The sequence below is a fragment of the Talpa occidentalis genome, unplaced genomic scaffold (genome assembly GCF_014898055.3).
Source record: "Talpa occidentalis isolate TD23 unplaced genomic scaffold, MPIMG_talOcc4v2.1 talOcc4.11, whole genome shotgun sequence".
In the NCBI taxonomy this organism is placed as follows: Eukaryota; Metazoa; Chordata; class Mammalia; order Eulipotyphla; family Talpidae; genus Talpa; species Talpa occidentalis.
In genome coordinates this window covers 27091453-27102215 of record NW_023601104.1, presented here as the reverse complement: position 1 = coordinate 27102215, position 10763 = coordinate 27091453, and the positions used below count along the sequence as shown (strand labels likewise).

General features: G+C 41.4%; 1 protein-coding gene across 4 annotated transcripts in view; it reads left to right on the top strand.

The window, feature by feature from the left end:
* Positions 1 to 3: 3 nt before the first annotated feature.
* Positions 4 to 10763, top strand: part of RORA (RAR related orphan receptor A) — a 672136-nt gene continuing 661376 nt past the window's right edge. Inside the window, exon 1 of one of the 4 annotated variants that reach the window (XM_054687750.1) lies at positions 4 to 3523. In XM_054687750.1, the coding sequence (XP_054543725.1) occupies positions 3392 to 3523 (132 nt within the window). In that variant the 5' untranslated portion in view covers positions 4 to 3391. The other 3 variants (XM_054687796.1, XM_054687795.1, XM_054687806.1) reach the window with 3 other exon arrangements.

Below are 10763 nucleotides of genomic sequence, written 5' to 3'. Positions count from 1 at the left end.
CTAGAAATTTTTTTTAATCTGTTTTTTTGCCATAGTGTTCTACAACTTCATTATTTCTCCCATTTTTAAACCTTGTTAATAGTTTCAGCATTATTTTATAAAACCGCCCATCATATTCTATTGTGAAAAGTTCTCATGGTGCTAACTTTTGCTGTTTCTCTCATATGTATAGTGCATCTTTTCATAGGTGATTGTAGTTCTTGATTGAAGATTCATCTTCCTCAGAATTTTTTTTTCTCTAAAGTCCTGTGTGTCTTGGTCTGTGAAATTCTCTCTATTCTGCAATATGAGTGTAATGTAAATTCAGAACCTAGATATATTCGCTTATTACATAGGTTTAGTTAGAATCTTAACTTCTTATAGGGGACATTTCCTTCTCTCCCACCATCTAGAAGTCTAGGTAGATGACATGTTCCTTTTTCACTTGTCTGGGCTAGGGGTAGAGCTTTTCTAGTGTTTCTTTCATGAAGAACCAGCTTTTTATGGATCTCTATTTTATTTTCATTTGTTTATTTATTTTTTTTTTTGTGGGACCCTCACAGGTGGCCGGGGATCAAACTGGCACTGTAGAGGCTGCAGGCAGCCTCGCAACCCAGTGCTCAACCGCTGTGCCACCAGGGGAGGCCCATTATGGATCTCTATTTTAATAGGGATCTCAATTTTAGCTTCTGGTTTAGCAAGGATGTGAGATTGCAATCCTGACCCTCTCAAGATGTTAGTACCTTTCCCCTCACCCCAGGGGATATATATATCGGGTTATGTGTCTCACCCCCAGGGCATCATTGTATCATATGGTCAAGACTTTCTGGTCCTAATTTTTTCTTTGCTTTTTGCTTCTGTGTTTTACGCAAAGTATTAATCTCTGATAATTTTGTGTGAAAGAATCGATTACTGAGGCTCGACCCAGCCCTACTGAATTTAAATCTCTACAAAAAGAACCTAAAAACCCTGTGTTTTTATGAAATGCTCCAGGCAGCTATTAATACCTCAGGCCTTATTTAGTCTGTGATGTTATGTGGACCTGATGGTTCTTTCTCGCTGTCCATCTTCCTTTATCTTACCTTTCACAGTACATCCCATCAAAAGTGGGCATTGATATGTCTATCTGGATATTCAGGCAAAAAAAAAAGAGTTGGTTTCAATCTATTCTCAGTTACCTTAATCTTTTCTGGCCCAGGGCTAGAGGAGGGAGGCCCTGTGAGACAAGGTTCGCTGCTTTCTGTCTCTGTGTCTCATCAGAAATATAGTGATTACAAGTGCTGTGCAAACTTCTGAAGAACAATAGAATTACTAAACATTTTAGATAATTCAAAAATATTTCCTGGAAAAATGTGAGTTAATGTGCAGTATTTGAAAAACCTTGTGCAGTCAGGTACCCACGGGACTGAATCTGACTGGAGGCAAATCACCCAATTACTGGCAAGGAATGAAATCATGTTTACAGAGAACCTTCAGGATCCCACCCCCACGCTGTTTCATGTCTTCAGCTATTTTTACTTGCAGCGTGATTGCACTGCTTTGGGGTCGGGTTCCAGATTTATCTATTAGTGGCTGCCTCCCCTAGCCCCAGCCTTTGTACCCACTGGGACTGCAGTGGGGTATGCGAAGTTGCCTGTTGTTCTTTCCCTTTATTTTGGAGAAGCAGCAGGTTCATGAATATGCCAACAAATTCACAGAGACTTTGACATTCACAACATTTAATAAGATTGGTCGACCTGGTCTGACCAGGTTGGGCACCTGGGACTGGAAACAATGGCTGCCCATCCTTTGGTTTGTATGTGGCGATGCCTCTAAGAAATGCCTCAACTTTCAAAACAAAAAGGCGAATATAAATGATGAGGTTGGCACAGAAGATAATAATTGTCGTGAAGCCTAATTTAGAAAAATCATTTATTGTGCCGCCCTATCGCTGTGAAAAAATATGTAGTCTCTTGCATTTGTTAAAACAAGTCAGCTTCTGTTTCTGGTCTCCAAACACATTTTGCATATTTTTTTTCCCTGGGACCGTCAATTTAATTCAGGAATGATCTAATTATGAGGAAGTGAATCCAGTCCTCTGGATGATAAGTGTTGACTACCCTGGGAGAAGCCCTGGCAGATGGTTAGTTCAGAGTGAATTTACCTTGGGATTGGGGCTTTAGACTGACAGCTTTTTTCACTCAATTAAGTGCAACAACTGCCAAAAGGACAGCATTGAACTTGATGCAAATCACTCCCTTTGCTGGTGTTGATAAAGTTGAAGCCTGTGCCCTGAGTCCTCTGAACTTGTTAGGATATTTCGGGGGGCCACGTTTTGAAGGAAAAGTAAAATTCAGTGATGCACAGAGGAAAGAGGCCCCTCATTTTAAATACAGGTATTTATTTCCTTTTCCAGGTCAGCAGCTTTTTTTAGGGCCTCTATTTTGGTGTTCTGTCTGTCAGTGATTCATTAGTTATCTCTTGCAGTTGCCTTTACCCTGGGCCCCCATGGGTCCTGAGGTGACTGTGCATTCCCCAAAGTTAATTTATTACTATATTATTTGGGCTACAAAATGAGCCCACTGTATAGGCCTTCGCCTACCCTGGATGGTCCTCTAAGCTCTCTGAGATGTAGGGCCTACAAAGAAGAGAGATCTTCCCATGTGGGGTACTTGCATGCATCCTGAGGGCCCTCATGGCCGTCTAGGCTGATCCCCAGAGCGTCTGCTGACACTGAAGCTGGCTGGTGGAGCTGCAGCTGTCTGCAGGCCTCACCGCAACGTACAACTTTGTCTTGGGTCTGTCTCTTTCTGCTCCCTGAAGGTTTGCCTGTCTCTCCCCTGACTTAGTGCTCTATTTCTGTGGTGTCCAAGGTCAGGACCCATTAAGATGTTTTTGAACCGTGTAACAAGAAATGGCTTCCTGCAAAACAAGGTCTTCTAGACTGGCCTTTTGGAGTGACTCCCCTGCTTCACCCCTACCAGGCCTCCCCACCCTCCACCTTTCATCCAGAGGCATCCAGGTGCCCGGGCAGGCAGCACAGCCTGTTCTGTGTTGTTATTTCTGTTTTACAAGCTCTGGGAATCTGAGCCTGAAATTCTTCCATCAGGTATATGCCGTTGTCAGCCTGTTATCAGTTTCCTGATTTACTGTGTAAGCAGTTTTGATAATCCCTGTCATATGTGATTACATTTCCCCCCCTTCCCATAACATCTCAGTGTAATTGGTTTGATAAACTCAACCTCAGTCCAGTAGTTTGCTTGGAATATACTTTCACCTTCTATCTGTGTGACTAAGATGGTTTTGAATTGCTCTGCTTGGGGGAAAATCAGGCTTTGAGTACCAGGCCCTGAGCTAAGGAAGCTAATCAGCTGAGGCAAGCGGTGTGGGCCTGGGAGAGCTGGGGAACTCCAGGTAGACTTCAGGGGTCCACATGGAATTTTCTGTACGCCCTCATTCTGGCCAGGAGTGGTGTGTTTCCATGGTGCTGTCTTCAGGTTCCCGAGAATATTCATCTGTGGCTATTAAAAGGGCTGTTGTCCAGACATTATTTTTACTGGATGCTGTATGTGCTGGTTTATTCCTATATCGAATACCTACTCTGTTCCAGGAAGAGTGAGTGAGGAAAAGAAACTATCTTTTCCAGGTTTTCTTTTCCTTTTCCCCAGTGGTACTGTTCCTGAGGGCAGATGGGAAGTAATCAGTCTGCTTTAACAATGGGGCATTTGGGATAAATTAAGTGTTTTGGTTAATTTGGGGTTATACTGAAATGCAAAAGTGACTTGGAATTATTTCTTGTTAACTTTAATTTGTCTTATAATTTGGCACTCACCAGAGCTCCAAGAAGGCAGCTTTAGGATTGAGATTCGAAGAATGTATGACTTAGAAAAGGAAAGATGAGATGGAACAGGAGAGAGAGGATTTTCCTGGTCCTGAGGAACAGTCCTGCCTCAGTATAGCAGGGAGACTAGCAAGGTGGGTTGAGGAAAGGGACAGGGTCTCTGGCATGGAGGTGGAGAAGGGAGTGAGGCTGAATGGTGGGAATTAATGTATTAAGTAAGGCAGTTGATTGCTGGGCTTTGAAATATGAATTTAAGCTTTGGGCAGTTGGGAGCAATGCAAGGTTTCTGAGTGAGGGGTGGCATCATTGGAGAGAACTGTGCTTCCAGGAAATTAACTCACAGTAGAAGGTAGAGTCATCTCTTCTTTTTAGAGGAAAACAATGCAGGCCAATGCTTTATGGCTGCTTGAATGGTAATTATTTTAAAGAAATAGTCTAAGTAAAATTTTTCGGGGTAATATTTCTTTCCAGGACACCAACTTTCCTGGAGTCATCTCTGAGAATTTCTGCTCAGTCTGGTCTTGGAAAATGGAAGCCAGATAGATAGCCTCATATCCTCTCACTGGCGTATCTACCCTTATGATACCAAGGCTGTATTGCTTATTCCTGAATATCCTTGTTCAGAACGTTTGCCAAATGCAGATGTGGCTATGACAAGGACGAGAGCAAGGATAAGTCCTCAGCGCTAATTTACTCTGGTTACTTTCCTAGATCTAAAGTGAAAATGGGATCAGAAGATGCAAGCACAGATGTGACACAGACCCCTCCCCCTCTTTTAAAAGAACCTTACTGTTTTGTTCTCTATTTAAATTTTGATGTTTTGCTCATGTGGTTTCTTGGCATCAATCTTCAATTTAAAAATATTGTATTAGATTACTGTTTATCTTGATTACTGGGTTTTTGGCATCCCTTACATTATGCCCCTGGAAAGTGTCTCACTTTCTTTGCTTAATCTGGCCCTGTTGAATGTCACAAAACTGAATGGCATATCTTCTCAGTGCTGTGACTTTTTCAAACTCTCTTCCAATCTACTTTCTCCTTGTAAAAGATGTCTTTCCCACCTTCTCAAAACAAACAACAAACTAACCACAACCCAGAAGCCTCCCTTGAATTCACGGGGGACCCTGCCTTCTAATGGGCTGGTGGGCTCTCCCCCAGGCATAGCCTCAACACACGGTTTGAGATGTGTGTGGGGAGGACAGTCTAGGAAGGGAATCTCCTTGTCAATTGGACTTCACCCAGTCTTGGAGGAGGTCCACGACATTCCTGTTTCATAACGAGTTCTGCTGGGGAGTAAAGAGGTTTGACAATATGGTCCAGTAGATTTATATTTTTTGACATCTTGACAGTTCCCAGTGAATGTTCTCTCAGCCTCACCTGACACAGCCCAGTTTAGAATGAGAGGTTCTGGGCAGAGTTATTCCTTGTCCATAATGAATAAAGATTGGCCAATAAAACTGGAGGGAGAAAAAATAGCTTTGGGGACGCTCCCTGGAAACTTACCCTTATCCCTTATTTTGCAGTTGGCAAACCTGAGACAGGGAGGTGATGAGGCTCCTTTTGAGTCATATGGCTGGCCACACAGGGCCAGGCCTCAGTCCCAGGCCAGTGTTCTGCCCTTGGCAGCTTCACCATGCCATGGGAACAGGGGAGTCCTCTCACTGTACAGCAGCGTGTTATTAAAGCATCCCACTGATTCTAGGTTTCAGTGCTTTTCCTTCCGAACTACATTAGGCCCCCTAAGTGCCTTTATTGCCATGTAGGGAGAAGGAAAATGCAGACAGCTTTGTAATTGTACAACCATGCTCTTGTCAGTATTCATTGTTTTCAAACCAGCTATTACAGGGGGCTAATGCCCTGGTGTGGCACCGGCAGGCAGCACTGGCCTTCTCCACCTTGCTTTCTGATCAGCTCCCTAACCGGCTTCCCCCTTGTGCTCCGTGGGGCAATGTGTCTTTAAATTTTCCTTGTTTCCTAAGTTCTGCTCTGGCAGGCAAGCTCTGCCTTAAACCTGCAGAGTTAAATTTACCCAGACTGACAACTGTATATGCAGGGTTTAGTTACATAACAGCAGTTGCTGCTTTTCACATCTTGCTAATCCAAACACAGTGCTCAAAGAAACCGTGAAAAAGCAACCTTGCGTTTAGTGCACTACATGGGTGCCTGGATTATGTGTCTTTAAATTTTTTTTAAACACTGTAACAATTATCCCATTATCCTGACTTTGGTGCTATTAGGTGACTTTTTAATATCTTAATTATTAGGTTAGCAGATGCTGTGTGCACATGTGCAATTTGTTAATTTATGCTGTTTGAAATGAAATCCAGTTGTTTGCGATGTATTTCATAATATTATGGCTAACTTAATCGCAGTGCTACTGGAATCACAAAGCTGGTAGCAGCGAAAATGTGCATGTTAGCCTCCATGTACTCTTTGATAATCGCCTTGTGGGCTGTTTCTATAATTTCTCTGTGACTCTCACTCCCCAATTTTCATCTGAGAAGATCATTAGACTCTTGTGACTTGTAATAGACCAGTAGCGCCAGGCATGGTACCTTCAGAGCTGCTGAAGAAGGAGTCTTTTCCATTTTGAAGTAGCCCTGGCTTGTCGGGTGAACTGCTGAGCTGCCAGATTTGTCACACAGGCTCTGGGACTGCCACATACTGTTAGTCTAACATTGTAACTGTTTAGCACAAACCACCCCTTCGCTATCCAAGCAACCCCTCAATATTTATTGAAGAGGTTCTGCACGTAATGTTGAATAGATGTGATCATGGCCTATGGGATCAGATCTGGATTTGAATTCTGGCTATTGGTTTACCTGCAATGAGGCCTGGCCAGTCATTTTATGTCTTTGATGCTCATTTTACACAATTAAAAAAAAAAAACACTTAGTAGGTTTATTGGTTAAGATTATAAAGTGACCAGCAATGTGCTCTGCATGTACTAGGTGTTAACATAAATGGCCAGACCTTCCTTTAATTGCTTTTGGACACTCATGTGGGTTAGAAGGCCATTTGTGGTCTCAGGAGATTATAGTCTGTTTAGAGAGGCAAAGCATCAGTGTGTGCTGAGTTGAAGGTATAAATGAATAATTTGACATGTCAGAAATATTCAGGGACTTTTTGGCTATAAGTTGAGTAGTTCAAAGGCTAGATCACTAGTGAGTTCACTATACTTCATAAAGAGGTGAACCTTGACCAGTCTTTAAAGGATGAAAAGAATTTAAAGAATTTAAAGGAATATGGTATGTGTGTGTGTGTGTGTGTGTGTGTGTGTTTTACATGGGTGTCAGTTGGATATCATTGGGAGCAATAGTGTGTCATAGACATAGAGAGACCCAAGGGCAATTTGGGAGAGATAGATTGTATAATGTAAGTAGTGGAATAGGAGGTTAGAAATGTCTATCTGAACCCTACTGCAGAGGGCTCGGAAATCAAGTTAAGGAAATCATTTCATTATCCAACGTAGCTTGATTTGTCGTAACATGGATCTCTAGATAGACCTGCAGGCATCTGGGAAATTCAAAGTAAAGGTGAACCCATGAGTGAGGGGTAGACCTCTAGTGGTGGAGAGAGTTACTGCAAAACTTAAACTATGCGAATCTGGCTTAACACACAATTCTTATAAGCCTACTTTAAGTTGGAAGTAGAATGTAAATAATGTGCAAGCAGGGAGCAGTAGTGTTTCACACTACTTAAAATCTTACAGAATAAAAAAACTAAAATCTTACAGAATAAAAAAAATATGAAAATCAAGAAAAAAATTATAAAACATCCTGGTAGCATTTAGGGGTAGACTAAACCTACCTATATACTTCTTTAGGTCCTAAAGACATCACTGTCTTACAAAAAATAATAATTGATGACATGAAAATAACAGGATTAACATTAGTATTAATTATAACAATAAAAAGGGCTAATATTTTTAATCTGGCATAGAACTAAGCATTTTTCTTACACTGTCTTATTTAATGTTCACAGTGCCTCACTGAGAATGGTCCTGCTATTCTGGTATTACAGATGTAGAAAATGTAGCTCAGAGAGGTTAATTAACATGGCCAAGGTCACTACACTTAGAAAATTGTAGCACTGAATACCAACGTAGGAGGTATGGCGCTCCCTGATCTTCTAACAAATACTCTACACACCCTAATAAGCTCCAAGCCTTAGGTCGTGATGAAATAATGCTTAGAAAGCCCTTTCACAACACACCAACATGTCCAATGTTTCATTAAAAAATACTAATAATGAAAAAAATGAACAGTGAGTTTCTGGTATCTAATAAAATCATTTATGTGGAATATTGCTCTCTCCAAAAATGTGGGCTATTTGAGAGATTATTAGACATTAATGTATAACGTTGGAAGGGAAGAGGCCACACATCTCTGAAAGGCATTCCGTTTACCTGTATCTCTAGAACTTGATGCAGTTTCATTAGTGCTCACATTGATTCACATTGGACTTTAGTGCACTTCCCACTGGCCTTTCATTATGAGTCTAGGCCTTGCTGCAGGGCATGTAAAGGGCAGCAGTGAGGGCTGCAGGAATTGCTATGAAGCTACCTTTTGACTAAGTCAGTTCTTGGACACAGTTCCATTATAGGAGCAGCACCTTTCTACATACCCCTAAACCAGCCGCGAGGTTAGTGTCTCCAGGTGGCATGTGGTAGAAATGGAGCTTTTTTTTTTTTTTGGTAGAAATGGAGCTTTAATGGGAGATAGGAGTCTTGACATCTGACCCTGTCATAACTTGAGTGGCCTTGAGATAATTATTGAACTTCTTTGAATCGTAACATTTCCAACTGCAAAAATGGGGAATTAAAAGTTAACATACATGTAAAAAAAATTAACATGTTTCTTTGCACTCAAATTAAACTGCTATTAATATTAGTATTGGTCATAATTCTAAGGAGTTCAAATGAGAAAAGCCAAACTAAAACTAGGAAAAAGTGGGAATTAATGACCTCATGTAATTAGAAAATTTAAGAAGATCAAGAGTTTTTTTTTTTTAAATCACAAAATTAAAAAAAATAAACAACAAAACCAACTGAGTTTCCAAACAGGCTCTATGTTCTCAGGCAGCCCTTTTCCATAGAGAGATCCAAAGGCAAATGCACTTTTCCCCAGGGCCTAGGTGAGTCCTTAAACACATACTTATTAGCTCAGGCTGGGTCATGTGACTCCCCCCAACTCCCATAAACTGTCTAGGAGGAATGTATGTTACATTCTATCACTGTCTGGGGCTTGACCACGAAGTAGATTCTAGAAATATTGTTTTAAGAACGGGTGAATTTAGATAGGTGAGCTGAGATGAAGATAGCAGTATTTCAAGATTATATGAGCAAAAAAAGGGCTTGGGAATTGGCATAATATGGTCAAGGATTAATAAAAAAAAAGTGTATGCTTGAAATAGATTGTTCATACTGGGAGGGAGGAAGATATAAAATAGGAGCAAGAATATGAGTTGGGTTGGGTCTTGATCACTGGGCTGAGTTCTACTTGTTATTTTCTTGGTAATATGGAGTTGTTGAAGGTTTCAGTGCCAAAGAGTTATAAAGATGAAAGGGATAGCAACAAGTAATGTTTGCAAACACTGTTCCAGTGTCTGCTACAGATACCTTCTCTGTTTGACCTCACAGCAGCCCTGTGAGGCAAGTGTTAGCTCTCATTTAAAGATTAGAAATTATGTACAATAAGTCCTTACTTAATGTCGCCGATAGGTTCTTGGAAACTGACTTCAAGTGAAATGATGTATAACAAAAGCAGGTATTGAATAATGTCCTTTAGTTCAACCTTGGCTGGGATTTATTATTTTACTCATCAACATTCTAACAAAGCATTATTTGAGGGCCTGCTGTGCTCCGAGATTTGAAGGCAACCGCTGGAGCTCTTTGATAACTAGAATTATAGAGCTGAGAGGTGGACTCACCACATCATATACTTCTGGTAAGGAGCATGGTGAGTTTGGATGTGAACTGGTGGCTGCATGTATCCATCCATCCATCCATCCATCCATCCATCCATCCATCCATCCATCCATCCATCCATCCTCTAAATCACTACTAATCAGTAGAAACAGCAAAGGAAAACAATAGACTGGCCCACTGCCAGATTGGCTTTGGTTCTAGAGACGTGAAGAACCCCTTTGGTCTTGGGGAAGTGGTGGTGCCTGTATTTGGGGTGCTTCCAGGACAGAGAGGCAGGCATGGTACAGAGCTATAGATAAGGTCCTGTTACTAAGCTCAGTTCCTCCTATTTTATTGCAGATGTGCCTTTGATGGTGAGTAGGAGTACCTGTGGGCCTCAGGGAGGGATGATAGGTTTTGTTATCTTTTTCTGCCCATTTAGATTTTCTCCTCTACTCTGGGTGGAATATGGCAGATCCCTTCTAGCCTGGTTGGGAAATCAGCAATCCAGAGTAATTTGCCTTTAAGTACAAGCTAGTGTAATGTGTCACTTTTAAAATAAAACACATTAATTTACAGAATGACTATTTTATGGAAGAGTAGCCTGTCTAAATGAGAGAAATTAAAGGCCAATGGTCAAGTTCTCGGCATTATTCACACCACCATCCTCAATAAATCACAATTGCTGAAACTACAGGTTAGCACTTACTTAAATAGCAATGTGTTGGTTAAGGATGACGCACGCTGACCTAACCTCTGTTTGCTTACAACATGCTCTACAGAGAGCAAACCCCCCAAAGCAGCACATATCCCTTGGCTATCAACCTAAGTATCTCGTGCGCCATTAAACAAGGTTTAGATTGAGCCCAGGCTGCAGTTGTTATCGTCATTCTAGGCAGACTTTTCTGAGAGAAGTGAAGCCTGAATGGCAATCGTATTTGGCATTCAGATCTTATAACGCTCTGCAGACCTGGGTTTTAAATATTCTCTTGCTGCCAGGTTTTCAGAACAGATGCAAGACTCCAGAATGTGGGGAAGCAGAATTCATGGACAAAC